This window comes from Cucurbita moschata, unplaced genomic scaffold, assembly GCF_002738365.1.
Source record: "Cucurbita moschata cultivar Rifu unplaced genomic scaffold, Cmos_1.0 Cmo_Scf00024, whole genome shotgun sequence".
NCBI classification, from domain to species: Eukaryota; Viridiplantae; Streptophyta; class Magnoliopsida; order Cucurbitales; family Cucurbitaceae; genus Cucurbita; species Cucurbita moschata.
In genome coordinates this window covers 2,476,299-2,490,774 of record NW_019268540.1, presented here as the reverse complement: position 1 = coordinate 2,490,774, position 14,476 = coordinate 2,476,299, and the positions used below count along the sequence as shown (strand labels likewise).

At 35.8% G+C, this 14,476-nt stretch overlaps 2 protein-coding genes and 1 non-coding gene across 4 annotated transcripts in view; 2 read left to right on the top strand and 1 right to left on the bottom strand.

The window, feature by feature from the left end:
• The first annotated feature begins 2,630 nt into the window (after positions 1-2,630).
• LOC111460603 (potassium transporter 5-like) lies at positions 2,631-7,316 on the top strand. The gene is made up of 8 exons (XM_023103802.1): positions 2,631-2,820; positions 3,191-3,416; positions 3,600-3,848; positions 4,583-4,633; positions 5,098-5,358; positions 5,508-5,675; positions 5,749-6,003; positions 6,072-7,316. The coding sequence occupies exons 1-8, from the start codon at positions 2,662-2,664 to the stop codon at positions 6,950-6,952; spliced, it is 2,250 nt and encodes a 749-aa protein (XP_022959570.1). The 5' UTR covers positions 2,631-2,661; the 3' UTR covers positions 6,953-7,316.
• A 758-nt stretch (positions 7,317-8,074) lies between these two features.
• LOC111461262 lies at positions 8,075-8,152 on the top strand. The gene has a single exon (XR_002713546.1). It is a non-coding gene; the product is annotated as a small nucleolar RNA Z155 (small nucleolar RNA).
• A 1,626-nt stretch (positions 8,153-9,778) lies between these two features.
• The window catches only part of LOC111460969 (homeobox protein LUMINIDEPENDENS-like), a 9,565-nt gene continuing 4,867 nt past the window's right edge, over positions 9,779-14,476 (bottom strand). For both annotated transcript variants that reach the window (XM_023104362.1, XM_023104363.1), the window contains exons 10-13: positions 14,362-14,450; positions 12,980-13,402; positions 11,405-11,931; positions 9,779-11,006 (exon numbers count right to left, since the gene is read on the bottom strand). In XM_023104362.1, the coding sequence (XP_022960130.1) occupies positions 10,125-11,006; positions 11,405-11,931; positions 12,980-13,402; positions 14,362-14,450 (1,921 nt within the window). In that variant the 3' untranslated portion in view covers positions 9,779-10,124. The remainder of the gene's footprint in view (positions 11,007-11,404; positions 11,932-12,979; positions 13,403-14,361; positions 14,451-14,476) is intronic.

The following is a 14,476-nucleotide window of genomic DNA, read 5'->3' as shown; positions in this document are numbered from 1 at the left end:
TTGTTTGTGTCTTACTCATAGACTTTTATCAATATTAGATATCTATCACTATTTTAGGGTTTAGGGTTTTAGTCTACTAAACATAGACGTATGAGGGTTTTAGTCTACTAAAGATACGTCTATAATAATAAATGTATATCAATATAACTTTAAAATGTAAGAAAAAAAAAATTAAAATGACATTATGGCCTTAAGCTTGAATACGAACGAGTATTTGAATAAGTATAATTTGTATTTAAGAGCAGAGGGCAAAGCAAACTGATGATGAATTATATGTGAGGTAGGAGATATGAGCTACTTCCGACCTCTTGTTTGAGAATATGCTTTAACCAACTAATCATATAACGGCCCAGATCCACTGCTGGCAGATATTGTTTCCTTTTTAGGGGAGATATTGTTCTATTTAGGTTTTCCCTGTCAGGTTTTCCCTTTCCCTCAAAGCTTTAAAACGCGTCTACTAGGGGAAGGTTTCCACACCCTTATAAATGGTGGTTTGTTCTCCTCCCCAACCAAGGTGGGACATCACAAATCAGCTACGTTCGAGTTGGCAATCGATAAATGCTTATACATTTTATATAAATGACAATAAAACTAGTTGCAACCTAGTCCCCATAGTAGGGATGTTTTGTAATCTATAAAAGGAATAGGGATCATAATGCAATCTTAAAATACGTAGGGGTTGGACCATATTGAAATTATACAAATTCAAATTAAAGAAAACGATGGAAGCGCTTACGAATTGGATATAAATCAAGACATGGACTTGTTTGCAAAATAGACCAAATAAAAAAGCATTCACACTAATTTATAAAATATAAAATAAAAATAAAAAAGAAGATATTTTTCTTACTACTCATGCTACATTTAATTTTAATATTAAAAAAAATGGAAGAGTTGAATTTTGAAGCCAACCCACCAACCCACTTCCCTTACAAAATTTAGTATTTTTTTTTGTTTGTTAGGATAACGGTGAATAATACATGATTATTCTATTTTTGTTTTATATTTAAAATATCTATTTTAGTCATTTTAAGCGCTTCTAACCGTGAAGACTATTATTTTTACAAATCAATATAGACTCTTCCAACATGTTTTGTTCCTATCACGGTGTTTCTTAGAAAAACACTTATAAGATCACCCAACATAAAATTGTTATGATTGAGTCTGACCATCTTTCACGTATAGAGTCGAACAAAAAAAAAAAAAAATTGTAGTCAGACGTTGATTACAATTTAAATAGAGCCCGATAATTGTTAGAGGTAGGACTAGGTAGAGATGTTCAGGGGTAACACTAACAAACCTAATCTAACTCAACCATGAGTTAGTACAAATGTTCGAGTGATTTATTCAAAATTTTATTTTAATAAAAGTATAATTTTAATATGTATTAACATTATTTATTTATTCCTAAATGAACTTAATTTTAATATATATTTAGGAAATTAAATTTTATTTTTAAAATTTTTGAAAAAAATCATAAACAAAAATATCTTATTCATGGTGGGAAAGTAGCTCCACTACTTGCAACATTATTGGCGGAGAATCTCCAATACTAGATTCATAGGATGACGTGGCAGCATATCATTGGACGTTTATCTTTGACTTTTCAACTACTATATCTTTGTCAAGGGAAGAGTCAAGGATAGAGGCTTCTTCTCACATGCAATAAATAAAATTCTTTTTTTTTTCCAGAAAATAATAATAATAATATATAATATTTTCTTAAGAAATTATGAGAAAAATAGCTTAAATTACTTTACTTTTTTGTAATTAAAATGAGTTTCAATTATTAATTATAATGAAAATAAAATTATTATTTTTTAATTATATCAAATTTTTATTGATGTTTACTTATATCATTACCAAAAATGTTTTTTTAGTAGCTACCATAATTAATTAATATATTATTATTATTATTTTATTATTAACTTATTAAAATATTTATTGAGAGATAGAGATTGAAAAACAAAGTCACGTATTTAAGATTTCGAATCGGAGAGAGAGACATGAAGTTTGGAGACACTAATGCCGACGGTGATTACGACATCATGCATGTACAATATAGCTGTAGTTGCCAGAAGCATATGACGAAGGGAGTTGAGTTTGAATTTGTTTTCTTTTAGGTTATCGAACTTGGTAGGGTTGACCCGATTATTTGTATTTTGAACCCGTACTCAACCCGACTAGTTTAGGTTCAATTTAGAAACCTAAACACGCTATTTACATTTTAAAGTAGTTTTTAATTTCAACAAAATCATATTTTAAAATTATTTTTTATTTTATTTTTTTAAAATTTTTGTTAATATTATTTAATAGTTAATTTAGGTATGAATTAAAGTTAATTTTGTGCCAAATTTGATTTTATTAAAATTAGTGAATTAGTGGAAAAATTCATATTATTATATATTCAATTTAAACGTTAAAATAAATTTTAAAAAAATATCTTATCCACAAAAAACAAAATTAAAAAAAAAACCAATTTATTTAATAATTTAAAAAAATGAAAGAAAAAAGAAAAAAGTGTAGAGAGTGGGGCCCACTCCTCCAAAATATCTTCCCCCTCTCCCTCCCATAATTTCTTATAAATACTGAATTCCAACCCCCCAAACTTTATCGGGTCAACCCGAAAATCTCCATTTCTCCCTCTTCTGCGATAAAACGATGGAAGTCGATCGGACGGCCGATAACCATCCCGATCTTCAAGAGAGCTCCGACGACTCCACCCCTAATCTCGCCGAAAGAAAGCTCCGACGAAATGATTCGTTGGACGTCGAATCCCGCACCATCCCCGGCGCCGGCGCCGGCAGCCATGGCCACAAGGTTCATTTCGCTTTGACGATCATATATATATATATAAAAGTAATATGACTCTACAGGTCTGAGAGAAGGCTCTATGATGTATTTTTGTTAAAGGATGGTTGGGGGAGGAGTCTGGAATTAACCATAAGCTTTCAACTTTGAAGCCTCTCTTGAGGTCTATGGAGCCTTCGAACAATATTCTCTTAATTGATGCTAGACTCCTTCCTAATTTTTTTTAATAAAAATAATATATATATATTAGCTTATGCTCAAAGGGAACCATATTGTGCAGTGAGCCGTCATCCCTAATATATATATATTTATTATTATTATTATTATTATTATTTAGTTAAAGATTTAGGGTTTGTGTTGTGTTCGGGCATCTGGGCAGGTGGCGAGCTGGGTGGTGATATTGCAGTTAGCGTTCCAAAGCATTGGAGTAGTATACGGCGATATCGGAACGTCACCGTTGTACGTGTATGCGAGTACGTTCACGGAGGGAATCAAGCATAGCGACGACGTTTTGGGCGTGCTGTCGTTGATTCTCTACACCCTCACACTCATTCCGTTGCTCAAGTACGTCTTCTTCGTCTTGCAAGCCAACGACAACGGTGAAGGTACCAATAATTTAAATGATGTATTAAAACAAAAACTTAAAAAATTTATTTTAATTATTACCAATATTTTTAAATGATTTATTAAAACAAAAACTAAAAAAAAAAAAAAANAAAAAAAAAAAAAAAAAAAAAAAAAAAAAAAAAAAAAATTTATTTTATTTGAATTATTTATTTTGTATGAAGGTGGCACATTTGCTTTATACTCCCTCCTCTGCCGATACGCCAAAATCGGGCTGATACCGAGCCAGCAAGTGGAAGATCAAGAGGTGTCGAATTTTCAGGTGGCGCCGCCGACCAACCGCCAGAAAATGGCGTCTTGCCTCAAATCCAAGCTGGAAAACAGCCGCGCCGCCAAGATTTTCTTGCTCTTCGCCACCATGCTTGGCACTTCCATGGTTATCGGCGACGGCGTTCTCACTCCTTCCATCTCAGGTCCCTATACTTTACCCTATTTGCAATCAACTTCCCCATCTTTCTTTATTTGCAAATGTTCCCCTTGTTATGCCCACACTTTAATCATACATATTATATATATATATATATATATATATATATATATATATATATATATATATATTTTAATTCATGGAGTTTGGAACCTTTGACTTTCTCGTGTCAATTTAGCTATATTCCTGTTAGCGGAAAATAATGTTTTTTTTAAGAACATGTTTATCGACCAAAACAAAATTGAGATACAAAGAGTCACGCCCCCTTCTTACTTGTTAGTCAGACCTTTTTGGATATTTGAAAAAGTGCAGACAGGTTTGAAACTCAATCCAAAGGAAAAGTGCTAGTCTCGATCTCTCTGGTTGGTGCTCTTCTTGATGATTGTGGACTCAACATGAATTTCGTGCTTGAGTTAGGGACCCTCCCTCCATCTATCGAGTCAAGTAGTCTTAAACGATGATAATGTAGGATTAATTAACTTTTAAATCATTAGAGATACAAAGTGGAATAATAGTTAAGATTTTGTGTGTTCGAAAATAGCTGGTGACTATGTTATTAACCCGAACAATAAGCCGAGATAAGCTTTTAAAGCTCCTTTTTGCTCGTTGACTAACCCATTTTTTTAAACTTTATTATTTAGTACTTTTGACCTAAAAATTCATAGGACAAAGACAGTGTAAGTAAGAAAAATGTACTAAAAATCTAATTTTTTTTGACAGTTTTGTCGGCCGTCGGAGGAATCAAGAATGCTACCTCGACTATGACACAAGGTATGTTCGTTCCTTAAAAATATATTTTGATACTTGAATAGGGTCATTCACGTAATTTTTAATTTAATTATAAAATAAAAATTTTAATTTTTAAAATAGCTTGAATGATTTTTCATATCTATTTCTCGAAACTCATGGATTAAACTCGTACATTTTGAATCCTCACGAACAAAAACCATATATTTTTAATAAAAAAAACATGTTTTTTCCCGTAAAAAATGACTCAAAAATTGAAAAAACTAGAAATTTACCACAAATATTTTGTGACGTCTCACATTGGTCGGGGAAGAGAACAAACCAGTATTTATAAGGGTGTGAAAACCTTCCTCTAATAGACGCGTTTTAAAGCCTTGAGGGGAAGTTAGGAAGGGAAAGCTAAAAAAAGGACAACATTTGCTAGCCGTGGATCTGGGCCCGTTACGTATTTACTTGTTTTTGTTTGATTTTTTTATTTTATTTAACAGATAAAATAGTGTGGATATCAGCAGCAATCTTGGTTTGCCTGTTCATGGTGCAAAGATTTGGTACCCATAAAGTTGGATACTCCTTTGCTCCCATTATTTGCATTTGGTTTATACTCATTGGTGGCATTGGCTTCTACAACTTCATTAAATTTGACCCTTCTGTCATCAAAGCTGTCAACCCTAAATACATCTTTCAATACTTCAAAAGAAACAAAATGGATGCTTGGATCTCTCTCGGGGGCGTCGTTCTTGCTATTACAGGTTCAATTTTTAGTAATCTACATGAGATCTCACGTCGGTTGGGGAGGAGAACGAAACATTCCTCATAAGGGTGTGGAAATCTCTCCCTAACAGACGCGTTTTAAAACCGTGAGACTGAAGATGATATGTAACAAGCTAAATTGATAAAGGTACTGAAGCTCTATTTGCGGACGTGGGGCACTTCACAGTGATGTCCATAAGACTAAGCATGTGTTGCGTGACCTACCCGGCTCTCGTCTCCGCCTACGTTGGTCAAGCCTCATTTCTTCGCAAGCATGCTGATCTCGTCTCGGATACCTTTTTCGAATCTATTCCTGGTATGATAGGTTACAGTATGCTACGTATCCTTTCCGTCTCTTCTCGATTTAACTCGTAGTTTTGTTGTCGTAGGTCCTCTCTATTGGCCTACGTTCGTGGTGGCTGTGCTTGCCTCCATCGTTGCAAGCCAAGCTATGATCTCGGGCACTTTCTCCATCATCCAACAATCCCTCTCCTATGGCTGCTTCCCTAGAGTTAAAGTTGTTCATACTTCTTCGAAGTACGAGGGCCAAGTTTACATCCCGGAAGTTAACTATCTTCTCATGTTTGCTTGTCTTGGAGTCACTCTAGGGTTTAAAGATACGACGAGAATCGGGAATGCCTATGGTAATATTTCATCGACCCTTTTGGTTCGTTCTTGTAATGAATCTAACATTGTTTTTGTTTCCACACAGGCATAGCTGTGGTGTTCGTGATGGCACTCACTTCAAGTTTTCTCGTGCTCATCATGATCATGATATGGAAATCGCACGTACTTATTATAATCTCCTATGTTCTAACCATTGGCTTATTGGAATTTCTGTACCTAAGTTCAGTTCTTTACAAGTTCGATCAAGGGGGTTATCTTCCATTAGCTTTTGCTGGGGTTTTGATGATAATAATGTACATTTGGCACGATGTTCATAGAAGAAAATACTACTATGAACTCGAACACAAGATATCCGCTGAAAAGGTGAAGGACATTGCATCCCTCACAACCATCAATCGTGTCCCTGGTCTCGCCCTGTTCTACTCCGAGCTCGTCCAAGGCATTCCCCCGATCTTCAATCATTATCTCGTCAACATCCCGACTCTCCAAAGGGTCCTTATTTTCGTGTCCTTCAAGTCCCTCCCGATTAGCAAAGTCCCGATGGAAGAGCGATTTTTATTCCGACGAGTTGAGCCTCGTGACATCAATGTGTTTCGTTGTGTGGTTCGATATGGATACAGAGATATCATCCATGAACAAGAGTCGTTCGAGCGAGTACTGGTGGAGAGATTGAAAGGGTTTATCGAAGAGGAGTTGTGGACGTTGGAAAACGATGACGGTAGAGTCGAGGAGAAGAGGAGGAAAGTTGAAGAGGAGATAGAGGTGGTGGATAGAGCTTGGAGAGACGGGATTGTTCACTTGATTGGACAAAACGAGGTTGTGGCAAGCAAAGGGTCGGGGTTTGCAAAAAGGGTTTTGATCGATTATGCTTATAATGCATTGAGAAGAAATTTGAGACAAAGTGAAGAGGTCTTTTACATCCCTCGTAAGCGTATGCTCAAAGTGGGAATGACTTACGAGCTTTAGGGTTTTTAAGGTTTTTGTTTATGGGATAAAACCATGTTGTTCACTTATTACAATATGGTATTGTAGGGTCGTGTGTTGAGATTTATATTATCTCATCTTAACTATCTTCACGTGCAATAAACAAATGGCTTTTCAAGCTGTCTGAGCTCTAAGGGTTCTCCGACAAGACCAATCTAAGCCTTTAGAGTCTTCCGTCCTCCCCAGCGTCGGTGTCAGCGGCCATGGCCACTTGGAGACGAGGTGGGATGTGATATCTCAGCGGGTGTTTGGTTTGTAGTTGCGTCCAGTGATATGAACGTTGCCATTGTATGTGTATTCAAATACGTTCCCAGAAGAATTTAATATAACGATGATATTTTGGATATTTTTTAGTTGAGTTTCTATGCCTCACGAAGGCCAAACTACGCCAATATTTTAAAAAATATTAAATAGATTAATGTTTTTTTTTTGTGTGTTTATTTAGCTACGATCTTTTAAAAAATGTTAAATAAGTTTTAAATTTTCAATTTTGTGTCTAATATAAATTTTTTAATTTTTTAATTTTTTTAATTTTATATTATATATATGTATATATGTATGTATATATATATACACACACACATATACATATACATATCTATATTTACATATACATATATATATATATATATCTATATATTTCAATTAATTTATGGTATAAATTTTAATTTTTTATATAATAAATCTATTATAATGTTCGAAAAATCTATTAGATATATATTTTTAAAGTTAAATATTCGATAAAATTAAAGAAAATTAAAAAAAATTATTAAAAAATCTTAGCTGGATTTGGGCCCAGCTAAAAATTAGGTCCAGGCCCAAACATCCAAAGCCCTAGAGCTTTACTATATATAGACCTTAAACCCTGACATTGGATCATCATCTCCGAATTTCCCTCCTCTTCTGTCTTCCGTTTCTATTTGGGATTGCAACGTATTTTTGGTGTTAGGGTTTTGAGTTTTATGAGGCGATGATGTTGGAAACTACCTATTTTATGAAGGAAGTTCATCTTCGCGTGATTATGGAAATCACCAATTGATCCTTCTGAGCCCTAAACTCTCGTCTCTGATTGTTCATTTTCTTCGATCGGTTTTCGAAAGGAGTTATTGAGGTGATGATGTTTTTTTTTCTGAATCTATGCTTGTAGACTTCAAAATTCAGACTACAATTATCTGATCAATGGCTCCATGAATCCTCATTGCTATTCAATTCTTTCTTCCTTGTCCTTCTCAAGATCTCTTCCAATCTGCGTTTTTCAAGTTTGTTTTTGCGTTTTTCTCAAACTGCATTTTACTCTTTAGTTTGTCTGGTGAATCTAATCACTTTTTTAATTCTGTAAATATTTTTGAATTTTTCTTAGCTAAATTTCCAGATTTTCAATTCTGTACTTGTATATTCTTGTCAAATAATTTAGATTAAACAAATTATTTGCAATTTAAATTGTATCTTATAATAAATCTGTTTTTTAGAAATTTGAATTATATAACTATTCAAGTTATATGTGGTACCATTGTTGGCACTTGTATACTAGTTATATGAAATTTATGTTAGCCATGTATGTATTAACTAATTTTAAACATGGTTAATGTTTGTGTATTTTTATTTTATGATGTTTATTTTTGTTTTGTTTTGCATAATTCTCATTTATTATTGTAGTTAACTAGAACTTTAATATAATCTAAGTCAAAAGGATTCATTTCAACCAAATAATGGCCACAACTAGTTATGTGCTTGCAAAATATTCATTTTCTGAATTTAACCAATGGTGAGCCAATGACATCCAATTAATTATTTGGTCGAGTAGATTGTTGCTCTAAACCAAGGTGTTTCTAATAAGACTTTTTTGTTTTTCCCTGTTGTCAATCTATGGCTGGGTTGTGGAATTTTATACCCCAACATTGAATGCTAACGTGAGCTGCCTTCAAGATCTCCACTTCTGCTTCTTTGGCCACTTTCCTTGCATTTCTGGGTTATATAACACGTGCAATGATCAGTACGAACAATGAGGATGATGAGTTGATCATATTGATATAATGAGTAGTAAGAACTGTCTGCTAGCCATGTCCAACATTTGTTGGACATATATGAAACGATTGTGTGAAAATGAGCTAATGATGAACAGCAATCGATCCGATGGCCACCTTTTAAGTCGGGTTTGTACAATTCCGCAGTTTCTAACAAACGCCTGCATGCGGAAAAATAATGCTACGAAGTTAGCTAAATTTCGTCATCAAACTACCATGCTAGGTTTCTCAAATCTTGAAAACAATGGAATTGTGTACGAGGGTGGATTCTGAAGGTTCAGAAAGCATCTATATTACCTTTGACTACAAGGACTCATCCAAGAAGACAATTCAAGAAAGCCAAGGACAGTAGATAAATTACCACATTACCACATCGGACACCGAGTCAGCTGGTTCAGCGATTTTAGCTGTGCTTCCTGATAGATGCCCCGTCGCAACCTTTCTGCAGTAGCCAAAGCCAAGGTCAGGGCCGAGAACCCAAATCAATATGGTCGTTGTAGCGGTGTGAATTGTCGTTGTTGCGGTGTTTATTTACTACTTTTAAAGATTCAAATTTTGTAGCAGATTTGCTTTTTAGTTTTTAATTCTTTGTGTGTTGCGTTAGGTGATTACTTGATTACCTACTAAATACAAAATTAAATGAAACGACGTTTTTACTTTATATTCATAATTCAAAGATCGGAGTACTAGGTGATAGCTCAGAAGAGGCCTAACTAAAGGAAAATCGTCTAATAAAGTTGGATTTTTGAAGTGGGAACTGATGAACACTTTATGAGACACAGAAATAACACTAATAATTGATTGACATGAGAGAAATTGTAATCCTCACCCCTACAAACCCCAAGCTCTACAACCATAAATTTTACAGTCAGAAAGTCAAAATCCCCCTGAAAGATAGGTCAGCCGTTGTGAATTTGCGTTATTTTCATTCATGGGGGCCCCCTTGAATAGATAGTATAGTATACAATTTGCAAATATGCAACACTAATCTCAACCCATTCTCTTAAGAGGGAGCCTCATTCTCAATGCTTTTCAATCCCTTTCAACAGCCAAAACCAAGCATTTGTGAGCAGCAGCAGCCAAGTTCCACCCTCTCCCTCTTTCAGGAGGAAACAACAATTCAGAGAGCTTCAATATTGCCGATCATGCCACCTTCTGCTGTTGTTTCCATGTCTGTTTTGCTCTCCATATCCATAAGGACTGCTGCTTTGTCTCTGCTGCTCAGCAGCCCCATAGCTTCTGGCTGGCCTGCTGTACTCTTGAGTTCTTACCGGACTGTTCTCGGGACTCCATGACTCAAATTCATTTCTCCCCCATGAAGGCCCTCCTCCTCTTCCCGCCATGGGACCTCCAACATATTTACTTTCGTTATTATGTTTACCTCCACTGTTATAGTGGGAACCAATGTCTTGCAGCCTTGGTCTCCATGAACCTAAACCAGGGGCTGATTTCTCAGCTGATGATGATGAGATATTTACACGAGTTTGATGCGGATGCTCTGACCGATATGGTTGTAGCTGTGGCTGCTGTCGTTGCTGCTGTATTGGTGGCATTCGTGTTGGGGTTGGGGAAGGTGGTGATTGGAATGAGATTGGTACTCTTTCTAGTGTACTTGATGCAAATGAAACAGGTTTTGTATCATTTCCACCATCAATCCTCACTGAAGAGGCAGCTGCTGTTGATTGATTAACTAAGGGTAGTTTGGTGATAGGAAAACTCCTCGATGCTAAGGCTACTTCCGAGTTCGGTAATCGAACATTCGGATTTAAAACACCCTGTTGGTGTTGGTGTTGGTGAGAGTGAACTACGTGGTCGTGTTGGAGCCTGTTGATCATAGTTTGCGGAAGTGAAAATTGAGAAACTGATGCCGGTAGCTGCTGGGACACTGGTGGCACACGTGACACTGCAATGCTTGAAGTATCAACTGGTGGGGAAGGGAGTGCTACTCTGCTTTCTGCAATGGAATCTCGCTGTGAAAAAGGATTCTTGAAGACTGCGGGTTTCCATCCACTCTGTAATTGTAAAGGGAAAAAACCATCATCAGCAAATACACAAATTTTCGAATAACTTCTAGTAAATTTGCATTCTCAATGTTTATTTGAGTAACATTCATTCCAAATACTTGCACTAATGTTCATGAAGGGAGGGAGGGAGGGAGAGAGCTCATCAACAACCAGAATTCATGTCAAGAGCTGTGATGCTATGGAATGGGGAACTCGGAAATAAATTTCTAATAAGTTTGATCTTGTGATGCCCAATTTATCATGAAGATAAGAGGTGAAGGAAGACCCACAATCCTCGTTACGACTCTCACAACCGAAACAGAGAATAATCTGGTTAAGCACAAAATATAAGCAACATTTTTGCATGAACTTTCGCAAGAGAAGCAAAAAGAGCCTAAGTTACGCACCGTTCCAGCATCGCTTGAAGGAGTAGGAGATGGAAGAGAGACTTCAACTTTCTCCAGTGTCGTTTCCATCCCGTTTACGCCATTAGCCACACCTGCTTTAATCATATCCAACAGTTTTACAGTTTCCTGGGCAGGCAAATTGCCTGCTTGGCTAGAAGTGAGGGCATAAACTAATTCTGGATTTTTCAGAAGTACAGCAAGCAACTCAAGATCTGGTTCATCAGCAGCTGCATTTGGCTTGAGATCCTGAGATGAGATCACCTCTGATGGAACAGCACCATCCACCACACAGTTTCGAATCTCGGGTTCTGAACTTTCATTATCAGGCAATTGCTCGGTCAGAATTTCAGGAGTCAAGGAGTCGTCATAGTCCATTTCGAGGTCCCATGGTTCCTTGGGATTTGGTGGTATCTCAAGGATGGTCTTGTAGAAAGTTTCCTTCTCTCTAGAGTTCCTATTTTTTTGGAATCCAGCCTCTTTACTATTGTCGCCACCACCTACCCTCCAGAGATCATTGAATTTCATTTCTACATATAGACAAAAACAAAAAAAACAAATCCAAAGTAAATTCAGAGACTTGACTTAAATATCTTCTGTCAACAGAACTACGATCTTAAAAATTTTAACCACCATCACGAGCGTTATGGTGAATTGAACCATTGATAGCGTTCTCAAAAGAACTGGTGAATCGCAATCTGTCTTCGAATAACAGATGAATCGGCTTAAAGAAGTGGTTCATTTCATTTCATTGTACATATACATAGGTCTAAAACTTCAAATAAAAAGTACAGTTTTCTTTCTTACTAGCGAGACATGATACAGGTTCTATGTCCTTTTTATGAAGGTATGAGTAGTATAAACAAATGGTGTCGGGGGAGATCTATTCTCTTCAAGTAAGATCAAATATAAATATTTTCTAGAAAATTATTTGGATATACTTATCGAATGATATTCTTCCAACCATATCCTTATCTAAAAGTGGTACGTCATCATGTTCGATATCATATTGCGATAAACGGGCACAAAAATGACAGCAGCACATGCTATGGTTCGGTAAAATCCCATTCAATGAAACAATGATACTCCATTTACCATAGAACTTAAAATTTAACATTCTACACAACACTGAGTGATAAAAATTAACGAATAATCATATATGGAATTTATATTTTCGATCATTATGCTCACTTCTATTTTATTAAAAATAAAACAAATCTAATAACAAGCAAACGAACGAACAAATAATAACAAATTAGTTGGTGTAGGAACTTTGTGCATCTATAGGAAGATCACAGTGTCAACATTGGTCTTTTCGATCTTACAAAATTGAAATGTTTTATGATCTTTACTCCTTTTTGATCCAACTCATCCGTATTGTGTCTAGTTTTCTAGAGAACAGTGCGCTACAATGTTTTATGATGTGTTTATATACTGAGTCGACATAATTACTTCTAAATAAGTGGCATTTTAAAGTATTTTAACCCATACAATACAATCATGCTCCATGTCTGTTCTACCGTTTTAAAATTAAATGTATACTATTAAAGGAAGCAAAGAGTGTTGAAGAAAATGAACCTGGAGGCATCCGCCATTGGATCTGGACCCTCTTGCATTTCTCCCCGAGTGAATCCTTGAACTCCACTTCAATCTTTGAATGAAGCGGCGTTTCAACCTTATTACTGTTTTTTGGAAGCAGCACCATGGCCTTTTTCTGGTCCTCAAATTTGGGACGAAGAGAGATTTTGGATGCTGGAGATGATGCACTGGAATGTAATGGTTTGTTTACATTCTCAGACTTGGTATGCGTACGTCCATTAGATAAACCAGTCTTCCCATACTTGCTCTGCATAAATTGTGCCCGCATTTTTGCTTTCTGAATATCATCGGTAGACATCGGCCGACCTTGACTTGCAGGAGTTCTTGGAGCCTGCAAGTTTCTGCCAGCAACTTTCTGTTCCGGCTGTTCTACCATCTGAACTTTCCTGCGTTCTCTGAATCCTATTAACCAGCTAAGGAAATTATCTTTGAACACTCCATTTACTAACATGGACAGATCAATGCAACGTCCATAGTGCAAGAAAGAAAATCTTCTCTTTCCTTATGTCCAGGTTTACCTTGGAACAATCAAAGCAGCAACAGCATAAACTTGAAAATTCAAGCACAAGTAACATGATAAAATGAGGGTCACATGATTTTTTATTGAATTAATGAAGAAGTACAATGAATAAAACCCATAAAGCGGTATCTTTCTTTTCGTTTTTAGAACGAACATTCAAAAATTCCATTCAAAAGAGCTTCCATAACAGCCTACGGAGATGGGGAGTGGTATCCTTACCATTGGGAAAAGGTAGCCTTCGAATTGGAAATTTTTTTAATGGGGAACGATAAGAAATGAAATGAAAAACAACATAAAATAATTTTAAAAGATTGGTCCACAAAATGATTATAAAAAATGCATCCAAACAATCCTTTTAATTCTGTTGTTCTCTCAGAGGAACTTTTTGGCATCAGTTATGATTACAACTCCAAGTATCCTTAGTCCTCGATGAGGAGTCTAAAACGCAATATTTAACAGCTATTGTATGGTCAAGGGTTCTGGGAAAGACAGATTTTGTGGCTCAACACTACGCATCCCGGTGCTTGGAGAGTTGGGATGGGAAAAAGACTTCCAAGTTGGCTAAATATTCATTCTATTCTCTTTCTAAATGTTCTCTAATTATACTCCTTTATTATCAAATCTAATGGGAGAGCTTTTTGGTGAGTTTCAGTCGTGTAAGGGTTATGTTATCAAATCCCAGTGTCATTTTCCTCCAATCGTCGAACTTGTTATCAATCTTAATGTGAAGGTTCGATCATTAGCAAGGAAAATTGCACTTAAACCATACTCAGATTGGCCAACTTAAATCATTAAAGAGGCACTAAGATTAAAAAAATCCCACTGCCTGTACCAAGGATACTGGATGAAGATAAACCTAGGACATTCTTTCGATTCGAATCATCCGAAGAGGCCGGCAGAAGTTTCAATGCTTGATGAGTTTCCGATTTCCTAAAAGAACAAAAAAAAAAAAAAAA

Coding starts and splice junctions, on each gene's coding strand:
- LOC111460603 (XM_023103802.1), top strand. CDS start 2,662: ATGGAAGTCGATCGGACGGCCGATAACCATCCCGATCTTCAAGAGAGC. Junction 4,634..5,097: donor TACCTCGACTATGACACAAG/GTATGTTCGTTC, acceptor TTTATTTAACAG/ATAAAATAGTGTGGATATCA. Junction 6,004..6,071: donor GAGAATCGGGAATGCCTATG/GTAATATTTCAT, acceptor GTTTCCACACAG/GCATAGCTGTGGTGTTCGTG.